Source organism: Phyllobates terribilis, unplaced genomic scaffold (genome assembly GCF_046119375.1).
Source record: "Phyllobates terribilis strain yellow unplaced genomic scaffold, ASM4611937v1 Scaffold_4__5_contigs__length_816908805, whole genome shotgun sequence".
Classification (NCBI taxonomy): Eukaryota; Metazoa; Chordata; class Amphibia; order Anura; family Dendrobatidae; genus Phyllobates; species Phyllobates terribilis.
The window spans coordinates 8020217-8045174 of record NW_027362764.1 but is presented as its reverse complement, the minus strand read 5'-3'; the positions used below and the strand labels follow the sequence as shown (position 1 = coordinate 8045174).

At 46.2% G+C, this 24958-nt stretch overlaps 1 protein-coding gene across 1 annotated transcript in view; it reads right to left on the bottom strand.

The window, feature by feature from the left end:
* Nucleotides 1–24958, bottom strand: part of LOC141264797 (SWI/SNF-related matrix-associated actin-dependent regulator of chromatin subfamily D member 3-like) — a 71170-nt gene that overhangs the window by 9883 nt on the left and 36329 nt on the right. Inside the window, exons 2-3 of the mRNA XM_073677110.1 lie at nt 16910–17100; nt 16781–16823 (exon numbers count right to left, since the gene is read on the bottom strand). Coding sequence (XP_073533211.1) covers nt 16781–16823; nt 16910–17100 — 234 coding nt within the window. The remainder of the gene's footprint in view (nt 1–16780; nt 16824–16909; nt 17101–24958) is intronic.

The window sequence follows — 24958 nt, the reverse complement described above, 5'->3', positions numbered from 1 at the left end:
GGAACTCAGCCACATCACCCAGCGGGGTGATGATGCTAAGGATCGCCTAAAGCGAGCCAGCATAAGTGCTAGGGGCAAGGGGAGCAGGCACGGGCACCAGGAAGCAGGTTGTCCTGTGCAGGTGACCAGTGTCACGCCAGATAGTGGCATGGTCAATGGTAGCTGTCCCATGACTAGCACGGCTCCAGAGGTGATGAGAAAGGATGGAGAGAAGCACGGGATCATAAGGAAAGTGGTCGAGTGCTACCGACCAGTGCCACGACGGACTGTGACCTGGCTGATCATAGCTGCCCCATCGCAAGCCCGGCCCCCCAGGTAGCCATGAGGGGTGGAAGGGTAGGCCCCGCAACCAGGCGAAGTAGGAGGAAGGTGTTTCCCCCTGTCTGTCAGGAGTATGGGAAGAAGGCAGCTATAGCCTGTCAGAGGTGTGGGGAAAATGTCTCCTGAACCTGTCTGGGTGATGGGAAAGCAGGATCCCCAGCTTGTCATATCAGCAGGAAGGGTGGGCTTAAAGGGGTGATCGGTAAATCACCCATTACACCACCTCAAAGAGGGGGAGATGTCAGGGAAGTATTGATGAATATTGAAAATGTTCTTCCATATTTCCCTGACCCAGATATTGACCATTCTTCCCCCTCAGCTCAGCACAAAAGCCCCAATTAACACAGTCATGAGGGAGGCTTTACACAAACAAATGCCAGCCAAGAACTGGTACAAGCTAACTAAATGCAAATGTATTTCCTCTTAACACAGACCTGAGATAAGATTGACACCTTCTCCCAGGCCAGAGTTTGGAGGAAAGAGGAAATGGTTTGTTAAGTTCAAAGGCACTCACAAACAATTCCCGGCCACCAGCCATAGCCACGTCGACTCCGATATGAAATATGAAATATTGTGAGTTCCATATGTCTGGCAATAACGGGACCCATATTTTTAGAGGTCAAATCAGCGAGGGAATGATAGGGATATTTTTTCTGCCACTGAAAAACGCTACATAGAGCTGTAGCGCAAAAACACCAGAAAAGCAGACTGCAGCTATGCGATGTGTGGTCTCTAAGTGAAGATAAAATCATAAGGGAAAAAAATGGCGTCGTTTGCACGCTTCTGAGATCAACGAGCGATGAGTTATCGCAGAAGTTAGCGTTTTTAGTAAAAATGTACAGGCTGGAGACCAGCCCACATGATGTCACCACAAGGGGCATGTGGGTAAATCTCCCCTTAGGTATAAGAGAACCCATGAACATTAGAAGAGCAGTCATTGCCAGGGGGTATAAGGATTATAATCAACGGGTCGCGTTCGATAACGCTCAAATCATCTGGGGAGCCCCTCCTCCACCTATGCTGATTCGTCCCTGCGAACTGTATAGTGTAAGTTGTCTTCTTTTATCCTGTTTATTTTATGTAACTGCGTATGTATTTTAATGTTTGCTTTGTAACATCCTTGTATATATCTTTTCTTGAACACTGCCTCCGTTTTGGATTAAATATGAAATTTAATAGTTCTGTTTCTTTTGTCCTGTAATCGTTCCCTTCCCCGAAGCCATATACGCTACCAAAACACAGGCGTCTGGCCAAGCCTGTATTATATTTCAAACTCGGCCGGTGGTGGCAGAGAATAATAATAATCGGGCTGTCGCGAGGCTGACAGTGACGGTATGGGGCGTAAACACGGATTCCATGCGTTGGAACCCAGAGTTGTGACGCCATACTCTCACCGGTCTCTTGCCGATATCCGTGTAGCGAGTAGTCTGGATCATGTGCTCGTGATTCTGGACGAAATACTGACAGCGTGATGGCACGGTGAGATATCGTGTGATCTCCCCGGTGTCGTCCCTCTGTGGGTGATTCCTGACAGCTAACAAGAGAGGTTGACCTAATAAGAGGATGCACTCACACAATGATGTGACCTGATGAAGAGAGGCTGTACTCACAGGAAGGTGTGACCTGATGAAGAGAATCTATGTACTCACAGGAGAGTATGACCCAATGAGAGGCCAATCTCACAGAAGGGTATGACTATGAGAGAATGCACTCACAAGAAGTTCTGAACTTATGACAAGAGACTGCATTCACAGAAGGGTGTGACCTAGTGGGGAGAAGCTGTACTCATAGGATGGAGTGATTGTTGAGAGGCTGCACTGGCAAGAGGGTGTGACCTAATGAGGAAAGACTGCATTCACAGGAGGGTGGGACCTGATGATGAGAGGGTGTACACCCAAGAGGGGATGTCATGATGAGAAGCAGCTGCACTTACTAGAAGTTGTGATCTGATGAGAAGAGGCTAAATTGACAGGAGGGTGTGAACTGTTGAAAAGGGGTTGTACTGACAGGAGAGGGTGACCATATGAGGAGAAGCTCAACTCACAGGAGGGTGTGATCTGAGCAGAGACTGGACTCACTGCAAGGTATGAACTGTTGAGGAAAGGCTACGCTCACAGGAGAGGGTGAACTGATGGGGAAAAGCTGCTATCTCATGAGGATGTGAGCTGATGAAGAGAGGCTGCAATTACAGGAGGGTGTGACCTGATGAAGAGAGGCTGCAATCACAGGAGGGTGTGACATGATGAGGGTGGCTGCTCTCACCAGGTAGGTGTGACATCATGAGGATATGCTGGTCTAACCAAGAGAGTGTGACCTGATGAGGGTGGCTGCTCTCACTAGGTAGGTGTGACATCATGAGGATATGCTGGTCTAACTAAGAGAGTGCGACCTGATGAGGGTGGCTGCTCTCACCAGGTAGGTGTGACATCATGAGGATATGCTGGTCTAACCAAGAGAGTGTGACCTGATGAGGATATGCTGCTCTTACCAGGAGAGTGTTACCTGATGAGGAGAGGCTGTACATACACTGAAGAGCAAAAGGGTAACAATGTTTGGAACTTTTGCCTTTCAGGCTCCATATCTCACCATCCACTACTGCTTCGAACGTGAGACTACCATCATTTTATAGACAATGATCTTGGTTATCTTATACATAAATTTGACTTTCTGCTATTTAGCATATGATTAGTTATGAAGATTCTTGTCATGTCACTGCATTGTTACTGTTTTGCTCCTGGTGGTGGAAAAATCCTTCTCTTCCTGTTTACTACAAATTACAACCTGTTCTTACATTCCCTAATAGCTCAGTGTGTTATCAGGTTGATTCCCAAACGAAAGGTCACTAGTTTGAATCGAGGGGCAGCCATGAAGATTTTCCAAGAAAAAGAGAAACAGCATCATCCAGCTCATCGATAGTGGTCTCTCAGCCAAGAAAATTGCCAAACTGCATCATGAGAGCGCCATGACAGCTGGAAGAATACAAATGAAGGAAATCCATCCATTCAAAAGCCAAGAGGTGGACGTCCAGTCAAAATATCGGAATCAAAAAGTCGGCTCATCACAAGGTCTATCAGTTCTGACGCGCCAAACATGGCAGTGGAGGTGGCTCGTATGCTTTGTAACTGAGATCACAGACGTCCGTGCAAGCACTAGTATGGTGGCTCAAAAAAAAAGGTGAAGAAGCCTTGACTGCAATATCGTCATAAGAAGCTTTGAGAAGAAAGTCAATAGACTAGACTCTGATGGGTGCAAATGGCCTGGAAGAAACAAGGAAAAAAGGGACTAACGGATCAAGAAATTGAAGGACCTGTCAATTTCAGTGGAGGAAGCCTGATGATATTGTTACGCTCGTGATTGTGGAACCACTATGCCATATCCGGAGAGAGCCTGGAGGGGCGTAACTAAGCAACCACCTGGTTCTTTACTAGAGCCCCTAATGGTGTGGTTAGACTTGATGCCAGGTGCTACTCCAGGACAGACCCTGGAGCCGCAGCAGCTGACCCCCAAAGGGCAGGGTAGCAAGACTGGCGAGGAACTGAATAACAGGGAGACGTGCAGGCTGGTAGACAGATCAGGTACTGGATCAGGAATGGACAGGATAAGTTCAGGAAAACTCGGGCCATTGGTATGGGACGGCGAACACCCCCAAACCCGGTGACAGTCAGGGTCTTCCCAGGAATCAGTTCCTCTGGTAACACGAACTCAGGGCGGATGAGGGTATGTTCTGTGCCAGTGTCCTTAAGGCCAACAGTAACGGTGTTGCCCACAGTAACTGGTTGTAAGTTTTCACAGGCCTGGCCAACCTCCCCACCCACAAAAAAATGGCTTCAGTAGGCCCTGGGGCCTCAGGTGTGGGGTCCATCTTCTGCCTCTCCGGGCAGTCAAGGCTGACGTGACCCGTTTGGTCACAAATATAACACCTACGGGAGTCAAATGCAGGCCAGGTGATGGAAGATGGGGTAGAACCCCTTGAGGGCCGGCTGGCTGGAACACTGGGAGTGTTTGTAGGCTTACTCCCTCTCCAGCTGGAAGCGGCTGACTTCTGCACCTCTGTTGCGTGGTTGGCCTCATAGGCATCTGCGATCTGGGTTGCTTTGACGGCCTCCTTTGGCTCCCAGTCAAGCACAAACTGTTGCACTTCCACTGGGCAAAGTCAAAGAAACTGGTCCTTCACCATCAGATCCTTCAGGTCCTCGAAGGTGGTGACTGACAGTCCTCGGATCCACTGCTCAAAGTTAGTTCTGAGCCCATCCACCATATCACCGTAGCTATCATGTGGTCAACGTTGGAGGGCTCTGAACTTTTTCCAGTAAACCTCCGGAGTCAGCTGGACGGCCTCATAGTCTCCATCTTCTTCTCGAGGGAGAGAAGCAAACACCTCCAGAGCTTTTCCTCTGAGCCCCGCTGTTAAGTACAGGGCCCATTGGTCGGCAGGCAGCTGATACTGTCTGCAGGCTTTTTCAAACCCTCGTAGAAATGTGTCCAAGTCCCCATCCTTTTCCATCACAGGGAAATGCCCAGGACGGGGTTTAAAACAGTTGGCACTGTTGGATTCACGGGTCTGTGCGAAGGACGGCTTATTCTGAATTCAGGCTAGATCCAGTTGGTACTATCACTCCCACTCGGCAGCTTCTCGTTGCTCTGCTTGCTCCTCCCGGTCAGCTTGGGCCTGGCGCTCAGCAGCCACAAGGTTAGCTTTGGCCTGCTGCTCTGCTCACTCCTGGAACTTCAGGATCAGGTGCCGTCGTCCGTCACAATCGTCTGCGGCGAGTTGCTCCAAGGCCATCTGCAGGTGGGGGTCCACACTACCCTGGCTGCAGATCTGACTGGCAATCACAGGTGGGACCCCTGCAGCAGCGCCCTCCGGGCCTTGGCTGGCTGCCACATCATCAGGGCTCTGCTGTTGGACTGGCTCTGTGGCACCTTGCAACAGTTCAGCAATCATCTGGTCCTTGGTTTTGCCCATGGGGTCAATCTGTCTCAGCTCACAGAGGGCAGTGGTAGTGTCCTTTGACTGCTGTTGATACCAGGACTCTCCACGTGTTGCTATCGTTGCCAAATAAAATATAGGACAGAAATACAAGAGAAGGAAAGGGGATGCAACTGCTTTACGTACAGTAATGTCCCATATAAAAAATATTAAAACAATGAGTCTGATTTCTTAAAACTCTGCACAGAATTCTCGCAAGAACGTGCAAGTTTTCAGTGACAGGAATGATTGCTCAATCCAGCCACTGGTGTTCTGTAATATCCCACCGCTGCCACCAATTTGTCAGGTATTCCACAGAGACGACACCAGGGAGATCATGCAATATCTCACCTTTGCAGTCACTCTGTCAGGGATACACAAGCACACGTAGGTATAAGCAAGCGACCAGTGAGCGTATGGCGTCACACCTTCGGATTCCGACGCATGGAACATGTGTATACACCCCGTACGGTCACTGTCAGCTTCACGATAGCCCCATTATTAATATTATTCGCTGCCACCACCGTCCAGTTTGAAATATATTACAGGTCTGGTCGGACACCTGCGTTCTGGTAGCGTATATGGCTTCGGGGGAGGGAACGATTACAGGACAAAAGAAACAGAACTATTAAATTTTATATTTAATCCAAAAGGGAGGCAGTGTTTAGGAAAAATATACAAAGATTTTACAAATGGACATTTACAGTACAGAATATACAGTTACATAAAATAAACAGGATTACAGAAGAAACTTACTATAGAGTTCGCAGGGACGAATCAGTATAGCTGGAGGAGGGGCTCCCCGATTTGATTTGAGCGTTATCGAAGGCGATCTGTTGCTTATACACTGTGTGCCGAATTATTAGGCAAGTTGTATTTTAGAGGATTATTTTTATTATTGATGAACAACTATGTTCTCAATCAACCGAAAAGACTCATAAATATCCAAGCTTAATATTTTTGGAAGTTGGAGTGGGTTTTTTTAGTTTTGGCTATCTTAGGAGGATATCTGTTTGTGCAGGTAACTATTACTGTGCAGAATTATTAGGCAACTTAATAAAAACCAAATATAATCCCATCTCACTTGTTTATTTTCACCAGGTAAACCAATATCAGTGCACAAAATCTAGAAATAAACATTTCTGACATGCAAAAACCAAAATAATTAGTGATGAATATAGCCACCTTTCATTATGATGACGCTCAGCAGCCTCCATCCATAGATTCTGTCAGTGGCTTGATCTGTTTTCGATCAGCATTGCGTGCAGCAGCCACCACAGCCTCCCAGACACTGTTCCCAGAGGTGTACTGTTTTCCCTCCCTGTAGATCCCACATTTTATGATGGACCACAGGTTCTCTATGGGGTTCAGATCAGGTGAACAAGGGGGCCATGTCATTATTTTTTCTTCTTTTAGACCTTTACTGGCCAGCCATGCTTTGGAGTAGTTGGATGCATGTGATGGCGCATTGTCCTGCATGAAAATCATGTTTTTCTTGAACGATACCGACTTCTTCCTGTACCACTGCTTGAAGAAGTTGTCTTCCAGAAACTGGCAGTAGGTCTGGGAGTTGAGCTTCACTCCATCCTGAACCCGAAAAGGTCCCACAAGTTCATCTTTGATGATACCAGCCCATACCAGTACCCCACCTCCACCTTGCTGGCGTCTGAGTCGGAGTGGAGCTCTCTGCCCTTTACTGATCCAGCCTCTGGCCCATCCATCTGGCCCATCAAGAGTCACTCTCATTTCATCAGTCCAGAAAACCTTTGAAAAATCAGTCTTAAGATATTTCTTGGCCCATTCTTGACGTTTTATCTTATGTTTCTTGTTCAGAGGTGGTGGTTTTTCAGCCTTCCTTACTTTGGCCATGTCCCTGAGTATCGCACACCTTGTGCTGTTTGATACTCCAGTAACGTTCCAGCTCTGCAATATGGCAAAACTGGTGGCGAATGGCATCTTGGCAGCTTCACGCTTGATTTTCCTCAATTCATGGGCAGTTATTTTGCGCCTTTTTTGGCCAACACGCTTCTTGCGACCCTGTTGGCTATTTGCCATGAAACGCTTGATTGCTCGGTGATCACGCTTCAAAAGTTTGGAAATTTCAAGACCGCTGCATCCCTCTGCAAGACATCTCACAATTTTGGACTTTTCAGAGCCCTCAAATCTCTCTTCTGACCCATTTTGCCAAAGTAAAGGAAGTTGCCTAATAATTAAGCCCACCTTATATAGGGTGTTGATGTCATTAGTCAACACTCCTCCTCATTACAGAGATGCACATCACCAGATTTACTTAATTGGTAGTTGGCTCTCAAGCCTATGCAGCTTAGAGTAGGACAACATGTATAAAAAGTATCATGTGATCAAAATACTCATTTGCCTAATAATTCGGCACACAGTGTAGTATCTATACCCCCCTGGCAAAGAATGCTCATCTATCCTCCGTGGACTCTTTTATGCCTAAAGGAAGATCTGTCCACCCACCCCCGGTGCTGACATCATGGGGCTGGTCTCCAGTCTGCACATTTTTATTAAGAGATCTCGTTTTTGGGATAACTCATGACTGGTTGATCCCAGAAGCCAAAGTGATACCATATTTTCTATTATGATTTCACCTTCATTTAGAGACAACACATGGCGTATCTGCGATCCGTTATTTTGTTGCTCTTGCGCTACAGCTCCCTGGAGGGGCTTATGGCTACGAAAAAACAAGCATCTTGTTCCTTGGCTGACCCTGCCACTAAAAATATGGGTCCCCTTATTATCAGAATTATGTAACTTGAGCTATTCCATATTTCGTATTGGTGCTGGGCATCGTGCGACCCTCTATTAAATTCCCTTTTTCATCCTGGGAAGCAAGCTTTAACAGCTACATGTAAATTGATTGAAAGGCCGTGTCGACCCTCGCATTTTAATTAGGTTACAGCTTTACAAGTCACTTCTGCTGTAGGTGATAATTTGCAGAGAGACAGATGCTGGACTGTCAGCTCTTCTCTTGTCACAAATGGTAGATAAGGGAAGGGTGAAGAGGGGTTTGGGAGAAATGGTTCATATTTTCTGAATATCTCCCTGACACCATGTTTTGACCATTGAGGTTTAAACAAGATTATGATAAAAGATTTGTATCCCCTGCTCTGAATTTCTCAATTCTTTGGTCTAATCCAGGGAGCTCATTGTCTTTTTCTAATCAAGTAATTATTAGGTTTTATAATCTTCCTATAATCAACAATACAAAATTATCCCTACCCCAAGCCCCCAGAAATAAGCACAATATGACATTGCCATTTCACATATTTTACAATCACAAACAAGAGAATATAAGAGACACAGAATTTTCTACAACCAGTAGAGACAGACATTGAGTACTATATCAGGATGACTTTTTTGGAACGAGGGTTTGACTTCTAAACAACTCTTCCAGTAGCCTTTCCCTAATCAAGTTAAATGGGGCCAGGCCGGAGCCATCTCATCATGCAGGGCAACTGTCTGATAAAGAAGTTAATGTGTGGAAAACAGCATTCAACACCCACGATGCCCACTACGGGTAACGGGTCACGCTCTTTGGCCTATGCAACGCTCACTCTTTGTGAGTACTTGAGTATCTGGATGACATTCAGGTTGTATCTCAGGATATGGCCTCTCACCGCCTTTATGCTTATACAGTTCACCAAATTAGAAAAATGCCTCTTTGACCAACAGGAGTTACCATTTTAAGGATATACAATGGAGATACAAAGTTTACTCCCGTTAAAAGGCCAGGTTTTTGCCATGTAAAAAAATCCTACCAAGAAAAATCATTTCAGACATTTTTACACCCTCATTATCGCTCATAATTTGAAAAAAACGCATTGCGAAACATACTAAAATCATTTTAGGAGGAAAAATAAAGATCAAGAGGTAAAATAATGCGGTTGCATAAATCTGCACACTAATACAGTGCTGTAGTCCCCTGTGAATTTTTGGCAGCATTCAGTCTTTTTGGATCCGAGTCAATCAGCACAGCCCATCTACAACTGGCTATCTTTGCCCGCTATTCCATAAAGTGGCTCTATATCTCTGAGACTGAGGGTGCATCTTCTGTGTACAGCGCCCTCTTCAAGTCATCACCATTTTGCCCTTGGGTTCAAGTCTGGGCTCGGGTTGGGCCATTCCATAACTTTGTGGTGAAGCCGTTCTTTTGGTGATTTGGAGGTTGCTTAGGGACATTGTCTTGATGAAAGGTGTAATTCCTCTTCATCTCTAGCTTCTTAGCATAGGCCTGAAGGTTTTAATGCAAAATTGACTGATATTTTAAATGTTCATAATTTGCTCATCCTTGAATAAAGCACCAGTTGTAGCTGCTGATAAGCAGACCCAAAGCACAATGCTGCTCCCACCATGCCTCACTGTTGGCATGGTGATCTTCTGGTGATGCACAGTATCGGCTTTGCATCATTTGGAATTATGGCCAAAAAGTTCCATTTCAGTCTCATCAGACACTTCACATTCCTGACATGCTTTTGCAGACTTGATGGAGGTTTTGGCAAATCATGACCGGGTTTTCATATTTTTCTTTGTAAGAAAAAGCTTCCATCTTGCCCCCAATCCCACAGGCCGGATATATGAAGAATACAAAGGAATGTTGTCACATGCAATACACAACCAATACTTACAATAAATTATTGCAGCTCCTTTAATGTTGCTGTCTGCCTCTTGACAGCCTCCAGGACCAATTTTCTTCTCGTCTTTTCACAAATTTCTGAGGGATGTCCATTTCTGGGTAAGGTCACTGTTGTGCCAAATTTCAGACCCTTCTTGTGATATCATTGCAGGGTCCATAGTAGATCTTATGCCTGGGAAATGTTTTTGTACCTTCTCCTTACTGATAACTTTCAACAATGAGATCCCTTTCCTATGTTACCAGCTTTTTACAGACCAGAAATGTCCGGAAATTCCTCCCAGAAAAGCAAAACTTTCTATGGGGTTAATCAGAATTAGTGTAAATAGCGGCAGACGTGCACTGGTTACTATGTAATATGACAACCCTAACATCCCCAAATTATAAGAGGGTGTTGACACTTATGCAACATTAGTTTAGTTTTGTTCTTTTTATTTTCCCTTCAAAATAATTTCAGTTTGTTTCTCATGAATTTATCCAGATATGGCAATACTACAAGTGGAAAAAGTTCTGAAATGATTCTTTTTATGTGACAAAAATCTGGAATTTTAACAGGGGTGTGCAGACTTTTTATGTCTACTGCATTATATATTCTGTGGGATGGTGATATATCTTGAATAGGTCTCAGCAATTCAAAACTACCGCAATTCATGGGCCTTAAAGCCCTTCCAGGATTTCACAGTTTTGTTAATTATTATGGGCAATTCATCCAGAATAACACCCAAACAAGGTCTTCTCTAATGGCCGTCACTCATAGGGTCCACATTCACTAAGCTGACCGGACTCTGCTAAGTCTTCAGTCCTTTCATTTCCTCTGGTTTTTCATCATCTGGATGGTAACGAGTAAACCGATGACTCCTACGTCAGAGGAGGCTCCGTATCTTTAAAGCCATCCCATGACGCCAGGAACCATCTCTGCTGGTTCTCATCCATGGGATCTTCTCGTGTAGAGGATTTACACAATTGGAAACTGAACATTTCCAGCTGTTACATTAGTTTTGGAAGAATGGTGCGTCCCCCTGGAAGGAGATAATATTCTGGTAACAAGCTATACCACCCATAAAAACTGGAGGGTCTTCAACCTGCCTGTAGAATGAGTCTCTGGAAGGCACTTTGCGGGTCCTTCTCCAGGATTGAATCCATCCTCTAATATCATCCGGCACTGAACAGCTGCAGAGCTAACACTTTCCACATTTTTTGCCATCTGTTAGGTTATGCCTACCGACGTTATGAAACCTGAAGCTATTGGTATATTTATGCCACATGTTCCTCCACAGGATTGATCCTTCATTTACACTGTGTCAGAAGGTGGGGTCTCGAATACCCCCTTTCTTCATTTACGCTCATCCTTGTCCGTTGAACTGCATGCCTTTTTCTTCTTTTCATTGATGGACCAAATAAAGACAATAAATGAAGGAGCTTGCTGCGTTGTCTACCTAATGTGCCCAATTTAAGTCTTCAAGCACCTCTCAGACCCCTGTAACCATTGCCTATACTTTAGGGTCCTTGGTCCGAAATATCCATGGACTTTGCTATGGACCTTTCTGCTGCCCAGGGATTCACTGCTTATTAGGGTGGCAGTGGATAGTTTTTCCAAGATGGTACACTAAATGTCATTGTCGGCTGCCTTACAGTTAGCCCAAGTCTTTTTTTCGGGAGATCTTTCATTCCCATGGTCTTCCAGACTGTATCGTTTCAGACTGAACAGTTACATTTCTTTCCAAATTCTGGTGAATTCTCTGCCATGTGGAGGAAAAAGTGCAAGGATGGTGTAAGAAGTTTCCATTGACAGAGCAATGGTCAGACTGAGAGGGTTAATTAGTTCATGAAACAATGTCTTTGGATATTTTCTAATGCCCATCACCTCCTTGTCTGGGCTGAATTTCCTCACAACAACTTGGTAACAGAAGCCACAGGGAGATCTCTCTTATCATGGAGAAGGTCCATCTACTTATCCGGTAAATGTTCACTAACGTCCAGACCAATCAGTCTGCAACTGCAATTAAGGCTCGAAAGAAGACTGCACTCACAGGAGGGTGTAACCTGATAAAGAGGAACTGTATTCACAGGACGGTGTGACCTTATAAAGAGGAACTGTATTCACAGGAGGGTGTGACCTGATAAAGAGGAACTGTATTCACAGGAGGGTGTGACCTGATAAAGAGGAACTGTACTCACAGGAGGGTGTGACCTGATAGAGAGGAACTGTACTCACATGAGGGTGTGACCTGATAAAAAAGAACTGTACTCACAGGAGGGTGTGACCTGATAAAAAAGAACTGTACTCACAAAAGGGTGTGACCTGATAAAAAAGAACTGTACTCACAAGACGGTGTGACCTGACAGAGAGGAACTGTACACACAGGCAGGTGTGACCTGATAAAGAGGAACTGCACTCACTGGAGGGTGTGACCTGAAAGAGAGGAACTGTACTCACAGGAGAGTGTGACCTCATAGAGAGGAACTGTATTCACAGGAGGGTGTGACCTGATAAAGAGGAACTGTATTCACAGGAGGGTGTGACCTGATAGAGAGAAACTGTACTCACAGGATGGTGTGACCTGATAAAAAAAGAACTGTACTCACAGGAGGGTGTGACCTGAAAGAGAGGATCTGTACTCACAGGAGGGTGTGACCTGAAAGAGAGGAACTGTATTCACAGGAGGGTGTGACCTGAAAGAGAGGAACTGCACTCACAGGAGGGTGTGACCTGATAAAAAAGAACTGTAGTCACAGGAGGGTGTGACCTGAAAGAGAGGATCTGTACTCACAGGAGGGTGTGACCTGAAAGAGAGGAACTGTACTCACAGGAGGGTGTGACCTAATAAAGAGGAACAGTATTCACAGGAGAGAGTGACCTGAAAGAGAGGAACTGTACTCACAGGAGGGTGTGACCTGATAAAGAGGAACTGTATTCACAGGATGGTGTGACCTGATAAAGAGGAACTCTACTCACAGGAGGGTGTGACCTGATAAAGAGGAGCAGTACTCACAGGAGGGTGTGACCTGATAAAGAGGATCTGTACTCACAGGAGGGTGTGACCTGATAAAGAGGAACTGTATTCACAGGAGGGTGTGACCTGATAAAGAGGAACTGTTTTCACAAGAGGGTGTGACCTGATAGAGAGGAACTGTACTCACAGGAGGGTGTGACCTGATAGAGAGGAACTGTATTCACAGGAGGGTGTGACCTTATAAAGAGGAACTGTATTCACAGGAGGGTGTGACCTTATAAAGAGGAACTGTATTCACAGGAGGGTGTGACCTGATAAAGAGGAACTGTACTCACAGGAGGGTGTGACCTGATAGAGAGGAACTGTACTCACAGGAGGGTGTGACCTGATAGAGAGGAACTGTATTCACAGGAGGGTGTGACCTTATAAAGAGGAACTGTATTCACAGGAGGGTGTGACCTTATAAAGAGGAACTGTATTCACAGGAGGGTGTGACCTGATAAAGAGGAACTGTACTCACAGGAGGGTGTGACCTTATAAAGAGGAACTGTATTCACAGGAGGGTGTGACCTGATAAAGAGGAACTGTATTCACAGGAGGGTGTGACCTGATAGAGAGAAACTGTACTCACAGGATGGTGTGACCTGATAAAAAAAGAACTGTACTCACAGGAGGGTGTGACCTGAAAGAGAGGATCTGTACTCACAGGAGGGTGTGACCTGAAAGAGAGGAACTGTATTCACAGGAGGGTGTGACCTGAAAGAGAGGAACTGCACTCACAGGAGGGTGTGACCTGATAAAAAAGAACTGTAGTCACAGGAGGGTGTGACCTGAAAGAGAGGATCTGTACTCACAGGAGGGTGTGACCTGAAAGAGAGGAACTGTACTCACAGGAGGGTGTGACCTAATAAAGAGGAACAGTATTCACAGGAGAGAGTGACCTGAAAGAGAGGAACTGTACTCACAGGAGGGTGTGACCTGATAAAGAGGAACTGTATTCACAGGATGGTGTGACCTGATAAAGAGGAACTCTACTCACAGGAGGGTGTGACCTGATAAAGAGGAACTGTACTCACAGGAGGGTGTGACCTGATAAAGAGGAACTGTACTCACAGGAGGGTGTGACCTGATAAAGAGGAACTGTATTCACAGGAGGGTGTGACCTTATAAAGAGGAACTGTATTCACAGGAGGGTGTGACCTGATAAAGAGGAACTGTACTCACAGGAGGGTGTGAGCTGATAGAGAGGAACTGTACTCACAGGAGGGTGTGACCTGAAAGAGAGGAACAGTACTCACAGGAGGGTGTGACCTAATAAAGAGGAACTCTACTCACAGGAGGGTGTGACCTGATAAAGAGGAGCAGTACTCACAGGAGGGTGTGACCTGATAAAGAGGATCTGTACTCACAGGAGGGTGTGACCTGATAAAGAGGAATTCTACTCACAGGAGGGTGTGACCTGATAAAGAGGAACTGTACTCACAGGAGGGTGTGACCTGATAAAGAGGAACTGTATTCACAGGAGGGTGTGACCTGATAAAGAGGAACTGTTTTCACAAGAGGGTGTGACCTGATAGAGAGGAACTGTACTCACATGAGGGTGTGACCTCATAAAAAAGAACTGTACTCACAGGAGGGTGTGACCTGATAGAGAGGAACTGTACTCACATGAGGGTGTGACCTGATAAAAAAGAACTGTACTCACAGGAGGGTGTGACCTGATAAAAAAGAACTGTACTCACAAGAGGGTGTGACCTGATAAAAAAGAACTGTACTCACAAGACGGTGTGACCTGACAGAGAGGAACTGTACACACAGGCAGGTGTGACCTGATAAAGAGGAACTGCACTCACTGGAGGGTGTGACCTGAAAGAGAGGAACTGTACTCACAGGAGAGTGTGACCTCATAGAGAGGAACTGTATTCACAGGAGGGTGTGACCTGATAAAGAGGAACTGTATTCACAGGAGGGTGTGACCTGATAGAGAGAAACTGTACTCACAGGATGGTGTGACCTGATAAAAAAAGAACTGTACTCACAGGAGGGTGTGACCTGAAAGAGAGGATCTGTACTCACAGGAGGGTGTGACCTGAAAGAGAGGAACTGTATTCACAGGAGGGTGTGACCTGAAAGAGAGGAACTGCACTCACAGGAGGGTGTGACCTGATAAAAAAGAACTGTAGTCACAGGAGGGTGTGACCTGAAAGAGAGGATCTGTACTCACAGGAGGGTGTGACCTGAAAGAGAGGAACTGTACTCACAGGAGGGTGTGACCTGAAAGAGAGGAACTGTACTCACAGCAGGGTGTGACCTAATAAAGAGGAACTGTATTCACAGGATAGTGTGACCTGATAAAGAGGAACTCTACTCACAGGAGGGTGTGACCTGAAAGAGAGGAACTGTATTCACAGGAGGGTGTGACCTGATAGAGGGGAACTGTACTCACAGGAGGGTGTGACCTGATAAAGCGGAACTGTACTCACAGGAGGGTGTGACCTGATAAAGCGTAACTGTACTCACAGGAGGGTGTGACCTGAAAGAGAGGAACTGTACTCACAGGAGGGTGTGACCTGATAAAAAAGAACTGTACTCACAGGAGGGTGTGACCTGATAAAGAGGAATTGTACTCACAGGAAGGTGTGACCTGATAGAGAGGAATTGTACTCACCGGAGGGTGTGACCTGATAAAGAGGAATTGTACTCACAGGAGGGTGTGACCTTATAAAGAGGAACTGTACTCACAGAAGGGTGTGACCTGATATAAAGGAACTGTACTCACAGGAGGGTGTGACCTGAAAGAGAGGAACTGTACTCACAGGAGGGTGTGACCTGATAAAAAAGAACTGTACTCATAGGAGAGTGTGACCTGATAAAGAGGAACTGTATTCACAGGAGGGTGTGACCTGATAAAGAGGAATTGTATTCACAGGAGGGTGTGACCTGATAAAGAAGAACTGTACTCACAGGAGGGTGTGACCTGATAGAGAGGAATTGTACTCACAGGAGGGTGTGACCTGATAAAGAGGAACTGTACTCACAGGAGGGTGTGACCTGATATAGAGGAACTGTACTCACAGGAGGGTGTGACCTGATAAAGAGGAACTGTACTCACAGGAGGGTGTGACCTGATAAAGAGGAACTGTACTCACAGGAGGGTGTGACCTGATAAAGAGGAACTGTACACACAGGAGGGTGTGACCTGATAAAGAGGAACTGTACTCACAGGAGGGTGTGGCCTGATAAAGAGGAATTGTACTCACAGGAGGGTGTGACCTGATAAAGAGAAGCTGTACTCACAGGAGGGTGTGACCTGATAAAGCGTAACTGTACTCACAGGAGGGTGTGACCTGATAGAGAGGAATTGTACACACAGGAGGGTGTGACCTGATAAAGCGTAACTGTACTCACAGGAGGGTGTGACCTGAAAGAGAGGAACTGTACTCGCAGGAGGGTGTGACCTGATAAAAAAGAACTGTACTCACAGGAAGGTGTGACCTGATAGAGAGAAACTGTACTCACAGGAGGGTGTGACCTGATAAAGAGGAACTGTACTCATAGGAGGGTGTGACCTGATAAAGAGGAACTGTACTCACAGGAGGGTGTGACCTGATATAGAGGAACTGTACTCACAGGAGGGTGTGACCTGATAGAGAGGAACTGTACTCACAGGAGGGTGTGACCTGATAAAGAGGAACTGTACTCACAGGAGGGTGTGACCTGATATAGAGGAACTGTACTCACAGGAGGGTGTGACCTGATATAGAGGAACTGTACTCACAGGAGGGTGTGACCTGATATAGAGGAACTGTACTCACAGGAGGGTGTGACCTGTTGGGGAGAGTCTTATTTTTGCAGTCTTAATTTGTGATAAGTGTAACTCACCCTCTGAGGGAGGATCTTGTCCGCCATCTTCCGCCTCTTTGTGCTAAATATTGGGAATAGACGAGTGAATAGTTATTATTTTGTTACAGTGTTGATACCTTTTCATTGTCTGGAGTTGTCACAGCTCACCTTCTGCTCCTCCCCTGCGTTGGTGTCGTTTGTTGCTGAACTTGTGGTGGAGCTGAGCGTTTTCTGGTGGGTTCCATTACTGCAGGTGGAATTCCAGGACGTACAGATGGACTTCCACCAAATGGGGGTCCTGGAGGGCCCATGGGAGCGCCCTGATGTGGCATTCGAGCCCCAGAGGGCATCCCAGGGCGCTAAGGAGAGAAAAAAGAGCTTGATGATTCGCACTTATTACTGCGTAACACAACAAGAAAGCACATTATACGGAGCTCAGCACAAGAGCTTAACCCACATCTCACCGAACACAAGAATCAGTTCAGAAAACACATAACATGGAAGTTAATATATATACATTACAAAATCTTCAGTTTTATTCAAATTAGATGATGCAAAAATGAGTGACCTCCATGATTTTTAAAGGATGTCACCAAGTCTTCTAGGCCAAGAATGAACCAGTTCTTACGCCACCTGTCGTTTCCATTCTTCAGAATGAGCTCTTCTAGAGCCTTGATGCTGGATGGAAAGTGAGGACAACTTGACTCTTCAGAACCCCCCATGGGTGTGCGGGTGGGCTCAGATTACGAGACACTAATTCCCGGTCACCCTGTTATTCTTCAGAAATCCAACAGTCGTGTGTTTTGTATCATTGTCACGTTGCAAAAGTGGTCATCTATCAAGGTCCCGGAGTGATGGCAGCATATTCGATTTCACTATAGAACAGTATATCTGTCAATTCAGGATCCCATCATTGACATGTAGCCCCCTGACACCAGCAGCACTCATGTGCCCCCCAACACCAGAAGCTCATATGCCCCATATTAGGACACTGCCACCGCCAGACCTCACTCTAGGCACTGTGCATATAGTTTTGAAGCCATCAGTTCTACAAACTCATCGCTTGGTCTCATCGCTCCATAGTGTCCAGTAATCTTCATACTTTTCAGTATGGGCCCTGGCAAACTTTAAGTGGCTTTTTTTATGCATGAATGACCCCCATGCACACCATTCCTCTGCAGTGTATGTCGTATTGTGCCATGGTGAACACTCACACCGGTTCAGCTTTCTACTTCTTTCCATAACTGCAGAGAACTTACATATCAATCTTCTTCATGGCTTCTCATCAGAAGATGCTCCTGTTTAGGTGGTATCTTCTGTGGTGACCTGGACCTCTGTGAGATGCTGCCGCTCCTTCCGTGGTACATCTTTGTATGGCTTTTTCTCCAGTATCTGACTGATAAGTAAAGCTTCGCTTATCTTCTTGTAGCCTTCAGCTTTCTTGTATAAGATATTATTTTCTTTCTCAGGTCTTGTGACATTTCTCTTCCATGTGGTGCCATTGCTGATAGCATGAAATGAGAAGGGGTTTTCTGAGGTAAGTATTGCCCTTTTATAACCAAAAATGTGTAATCCAAAACAGGGAAAGATGTCCCAAAAGGCCAAAAGGCATAGAAAAAAAAACAATACAAAATGTGTGTGAGGACTGAAATCATAATAATAATTAATTTATAATATTTAAACTTAATTGAATATATAATGTTAAAAATTACGTATGAAAAATCCCAACATGGAGACAAAGACAAATTGGTGGGTGAGCCATTGCAGTAACCCCAATCATAAATAATGTATATATCAAGTAAATAGGTGAGAATATGTCACAAATATGCTGGTGGTTAAGCTGTGATCATCCGTAATTTATAACCATATAATAATGTAGATTGGGAATCTAATGAATGTTTATCCCACAGGAAAAGTCCAAAAAAGTACAAGTAAAAGCAAGGTACAGTTAGTAATAAGAAGCTCACCCACTAGAACCATTTCACTAATTCCTCGTCAGGGGTGCACTTTCCTGGCTGAGGAACATCCCTGGGTGCTCTTCTTCCTCCTCCTCCTCCTCCTAATTTACCTAGTTGAGCACAGCATCCAGGCCATGCTCAGTACAAGTGGCTGGGTGCAGTCCGGGGCTCGTAGAACTGGGTGGCTTTCAGCGCTGTCAAGGACCGCTCACAATCAGCTGTCCAGTCCACGGTGTGCGGCAGCTTCTTTTTTTTAGGTCTGTCAGAAGCTTGGCAAGGATATTACTGTTGGAGACAAACTTCCTATAGTACCCTGCTGTACCACAGAAAGACATCACCTGCTTTAGGTCTTTGTGGAAGGCCAGAAGGTGATAACATCTACCTTCCCGGGCTCTGGCTTCAGGTTACCGCAACCCACTCAGTGACCGAAGTACTACACCTCTGTCATGGCTATTTGGCACTTGCCAGGCTTAAGGGTCAATCCAGCACCCTGGAACCGCTTGAGCACCTGTGACAGGTGTGACATGCAGAAGTAGTACTGTTACTTCAAAAGCATCCAGCAACTATCTAATATATATAATTGTCTTATCCCGTCTGTCTGTCTGTCCTTCTGTCCAGGAAATCCCGCGTCACTGATTGGTCCAGCTGCGGCCAATCAGCAATGCAGGATTTTCAGAACAAGACGGCGGCCGTTAGCGGCTCATCTGCCACACGGAGGTCAGGGGCGATGCACACGCTCATGCTCACCCTCAGAAGCTCACCCTCACACGCTCATCCTCAGACGCTCCCCCGCACATGCTCACCCTGTTCACACGCTCACCCTCACACGCACACCCTCTCACACTCACCCTCTCACACTCACCCTCTCACACTCACCCTCTCACTCACCCTCACACACGCTCATCCTCAGATGCTCCCACGCTCACCCGCACATGCTCACCCTAACCCGTTCACACGCTCACCCTCACACACGCACACTCTCACACGCTGACCCACACCCTCACACGCACACCCTCACACGCACACCCTCTCACACTCACCCTCTCACACTCACCCTCTCACTCACCCTCACACCCACAGACGCTCACACTCTCACACGCTCACCCTCACACGTTCACACCGTCACCCTCACGCGCTCACCCGCTCACCCTCACGTGCTCACAACCACACGCTCACCCTCACCCCCTCACACTCACCTGCTCACACACGCTCACCCTCACACGCTTACCCTCACACGCTCACCCTCACACGCACACCCTCACACGCACACCCTCACACCTCCACACGCTCACCCTCACCCGCTCACCCTGTGCTAGCCGGTCATCTCCCTCACACGCTCACCCTGTGCTAGCCGGTCATCTCCCAGCTGCTCACAACAGAAGTACCCCGACCGGCGGCCTCGCTCCCCGGTCCTCCAAAATTCATTAGGGGCCCCGGGGGGATACATTGGGGGGTTCATTTAAAGTAGTGCACAACCCATTTAAATACTGCTTCGCTGATTAGTCGCGCCCGGTCGGCTGCATACATATTCTAGAATACCCGATGCGTTAGAATCGGGCCACCATCTAGTTACAAATAACACAAGCACAAGAGACAGGAAGTGTTGTGCTTCAGAAGCATCCAGCAACTAGAGGGGTTAACACAGTCACAGGAGACAGGGAGTGTTTTAGCAGAGCCCCATGGGGATTGTGGGGAAGTTGTTTACTGTCTGGCTGGAGCCAAAGAGAAAGGTGGTGTGTGATCTGTATCTCACAGAAGGCAACTGAACAAGATTCAGATCAGGAGAGAAACTAAACACAGGTCAGATAAACTCCTTGAACTAATAGTGCAGAGCATTATCAGGCAGGAAGTTAAGGACTGGAAGGAATTGTGTCACAGGGATCATCTCCCTCATCAAACCCTCCCCCCCTCCATCTCCATGCAGGATAAAGAATGCTGTGTACTATTGTGTCCTTGTGAAGGAAATGCCTGTGGTTGTGTATGCATAGAAGTGTGCTGCTAAGAGATCTAATCTGTGCTGAATTATGCTACTGAAGAGACTGTAATACTGTGTCTTGTGAAGAAACTACTGTATTGTTACTGGAGCCGGTTGCTCAAGAAACTCAGACTGTACTGTAATGAAGATTGTTGCTGTAATATCCCTGAATTGCACTGGCCGTGATTCAGATTAAATTCCACTCTTAAACTGTTGAAAAAGACTCGTCAGATGTGTCTGGTCAGCAATGGAATCTATTGTGTGCCTGAGAGAAGCTGCAGCCTATGGTCGCCCTGAGTAACGCTTCCCCCAGGATTCCAAAGAATTCATGAAACCAGTCTCGCCTATCTGAACCTAGTGACATGTGTGTAACATTGGTGGCCCGTACGGGGAATCCTGGGAGGGATTAAGATTAGCAGAGGGAGAAGAGGAAAATTGTCTGGAAAAACACACTGCACACAGTACAGCACAGCACCTCATTTCAACTCTGCTACACCAGTTAAAGGAGACCAGCCCTAAAAAACACTCACTAGCAGCAATGGATATGGAAATACGAATGGACAGAATTAGTGAGCTGCTTCTTCAGTTAACCTATGAAGAATTTAGAACAGTAGCAGAACATATAAAGATGTCATAAGAACAGATTTCTACAGCACACAACCGCAGGCAACTGTTGGCAGCCATTAATGCAAAAATGGATGAGCTGGGGGGAGAAAGAAGCTGAAGACGTCATGGGGATGTTCCTCCAGGAGCTAACACAGTTTCTAACCAGGTTTAAGTTGGAGGATGGAGGACCGGCACCAATTAACAAAAGCGTGAATCTCCATCCGCAGATAGAACTACAGGAATTGAAAGAACAATTAAAATCTCTAACAACAGCCCTGCAGGAATCGACCAAAACCTCTGAACGGGTGATAGACTCAGACAGAACCTTTACCCTGCTCGGGTTAGATAAATCAGGGAGACAGTTCTCTCTAACACCACAAATCACCATAAGGAAAGAATTCAATATCCTGGGACAGATTGGAAAGTGTGAACAGAAAGAGAAACTGTCTTATATGAACTTGCTGCACCATATCGATGCAGGCTTACAGAAAGGCTACCAGCCAGATGAGATCGTTGAGGGGGTGGTGAAAGCGATCAGCCCAGGTCTGAACCTCCATAGTATGCTAGAAATGAAGAGTCAATTGACCTTGCAACAGCTGAAGATGATTTTAAAAGGGCACTATAAAGAAGAGAGTACTTCAGAATTGTTCCACCGACTCATTAACATCTCACTGAAAAATAATGAATCATCCCAAAGGTTCTTGCTCAGAGCAATTGAACTGAAGGATAGACTGTTGTTTGCATCCAGAGATGTAGAAGCGGAGGAGAAGTTTGATGCTGGACTAGTCCAGAAGAAGTTCTTGAGATCATTGGGAATGGGGTTAATCAGCAAATACATCAAGTTGCAGCTGAAACAGTACCTAGAAGATCCTGGCATTCTGGACGAAGTCCTAATTGAAAAAATGAATGAGGCAGCTAGTTTGGAGTCAGAGAGCGAACAGAAGTTAAAGAAAGGCTCTGTTCTTAAAATCACCAAAATGGGTCAGCTGAAGTTGGAGACCCCCGGTGACCAGTCCAAAGATCATAACGGAGACCCTCCAGTGCCGCCTCCGAGAGGGAACCTTAAATCACCAACAAAAGAGAGAAACGCCAGCACTGACTGGGAGGAAGTAATAGGAGAACTGCGAACCGAGTTGATTGAGGTGAAAAAGTTGATTAATTCCAGGCCAGAACTTGTATCCCTCAGACTCAGGAGTGGGATCCAAAACAGAAGATACCCGGCTTGTGAAGTGTGCCGTTCATCAAATCAGAATACGGTGTGTGTCCACAGATGTGGTGACGAAGGACATTATGCCAAGGAATGCCAATGGTCACGGTCGTTTGGGTTAAAAGACAGGAGGTTGCCAGTGTGGGGTGACTGGTAACCGCAACACAGAGGAGGCCCCAGAAGCAAATCCAAATCTCACCAAACCCCAGAACGGCGCATGAGGTAAAATGGCTGCGTCAGCACTATCCCCAAGTGTGTTCCCGTCTACAACAGCTGCAAGAGAGACAGGGGCATCAGTTACTTAATGCCCAATGCGAAGGGCAAACAATGTACTCCTGGGAGGAGGATTCCTCGGTCAGTAAAGATAGCCTCATCAGCCTAATCGATGAAAGGTGCTTTATGGAGTGCCAGCTAGATGGACTCCTAGTAAAAGCACTGTGGGACACAGGAGCCCAAGCAAACCTTTTAAATGAAGAATGGAGAAGGCGCTACCTGCCACATACCTGCCTTCAGTCACTGAAAGAACTCTTAGGACCAGTGGAACTCCACGGCAAAGCTGTCAACCAGACCGAAATCCCTTTCATAGGCTGGATGGAAGTGACTTTCCAACTCAGGGCCACGAAGAACAGCAACAACATTGAGCTTTTGGTACCTTTTCTTATGACCAGTGATCAGAACGTGGCAGAGGATCCTATCCTGGGTTATAATGTAATCAGTGAGGTCATCACGAAACACAAGTCAGGGATGCTGGTGGTGGATGCAATTGCCACATCACTTGCCATACTCAACGCTATGGCGGAAAATATGATTCATAGAGAAAAGAAAGCACAGAATACAATGGACCTAAAAGAAGTCAAGGTAGGCTGGTGACCAACCATCATCCCTGCAAACCAAATGGTGGAGGTGAGATGTGGAGTCCGGGTAGAACCGGGAAGAAAAGTTCAGAAAAGACTATTCGTGCCAAAAGACTCCTCAGAACTTCCGGAAGGCCTAGTTCAAGGTGAGACTGTGCTTACGATTCCTACTGGTGGGTTTACTCGAGTGACAGTACTGGTGATGAATACTATGAAACACGAAATTAGACTGGATCCAAAGACTGTGTTTGGTCACATTCAAACCGTTAAAACGGTATATCCAGCCAGTGTGAGACCCGCCCAGGGGTCTACCGTGAATTCAGTCTCCCCATCAAGGAACAGGAGTTGCCCAGGGAGGAAATTGCACAACCCACCGCGGCGTCCTGGGATCACCTAGCACCCCTGGAACACTTGTGTGCTGAAGATATAGCGATAGCAAAACAGATGCTGAGAGAAGAGTGTCATGCATTCTTCAAAGATGACTCTGATATAGACTGTATCCTGTCATTGCAATTGAAAATCAATTTGAAAGATACGACCCCAGTAACCAGAAGTTACATGTCTGTGCCGAAACAATTAAACTGTGAAGTGAAAGAGTATTTACAAGATCTAATCAACAGAGGTTGGGTCCAAAAGTCGACGTCACCTTATTCCTCACCTATTGTTTGTGTTAGGAAGAAGGATGGTACTCAGACTCTGCTGTGATTACCGGGAACTAAACTGAAAGTCAGTACCTGATCGGCACCCGATACCAAAGATTCAAGATATGTTTGATAGCCTATCAGGAAGTACCTGGTTCTCTGTCCTCGATCAGGGTAAAGCATACCACCAAGGGTTTGTTGAAGAGTCCAGTAGACCTTTGACAGCATTCATCACACCGTGGGGGTTATATGAGTGGATTCGTTTACCGTTTGGGCTCAGTTCAGCTCCAGCAGAATTCCAGAGGAGCATGGAGACATGTTTAGAAGGATTGAGGGATGATATCTGTCAGCCGTACTTGGATGACAATGCGGTACACAGCAAAACCTTCCGGGAGCATGTTGAACACGTGAGGACCATATTACAATGGTATCAACAACACGGAGTTAAGTTGACCCCAAAGAAGTGTGAACTGTTCAAAAGGCAAGTCCGATTTCTAGGGAAAATTGTGTCCGGAGAAGGATATGCCATGGACCCAGCAGAAATCGCTCCGGTACTGGCCTTAAAAGACAAGCAGCCCTCAACTGTCAGGGAGTTGAGGCAGATCTTAGGATTCCTCTCCTACTATTGTACTTACGTTCGGAACTTCTCCAGGATTGCCGCCCCACTATACCTCCTCTTGGGGGGGACGACAGAGTCAACAACACCCACGGAGAAAATGAAGAACGCGGGTAGGACCAGGCTTAAAACAAACAACGCCGTTTCATCCCAACAGCCCATTCTCTGGACAGCAGACCACCAGGGGGTATTGGAAAAACTAGTAGACTACCTGGTAAAACCACCCATCTTGGGATATCCTGATTTCAACTTACCATTTGTTCTTCATTGTGACGCTTCTCAAGTTGGACTGGGAGCTGCCCTGTATCAGCATCAAGATGGAAAATTGAGAGTCATCGGTTACGGTTCTAGAACGTTTAC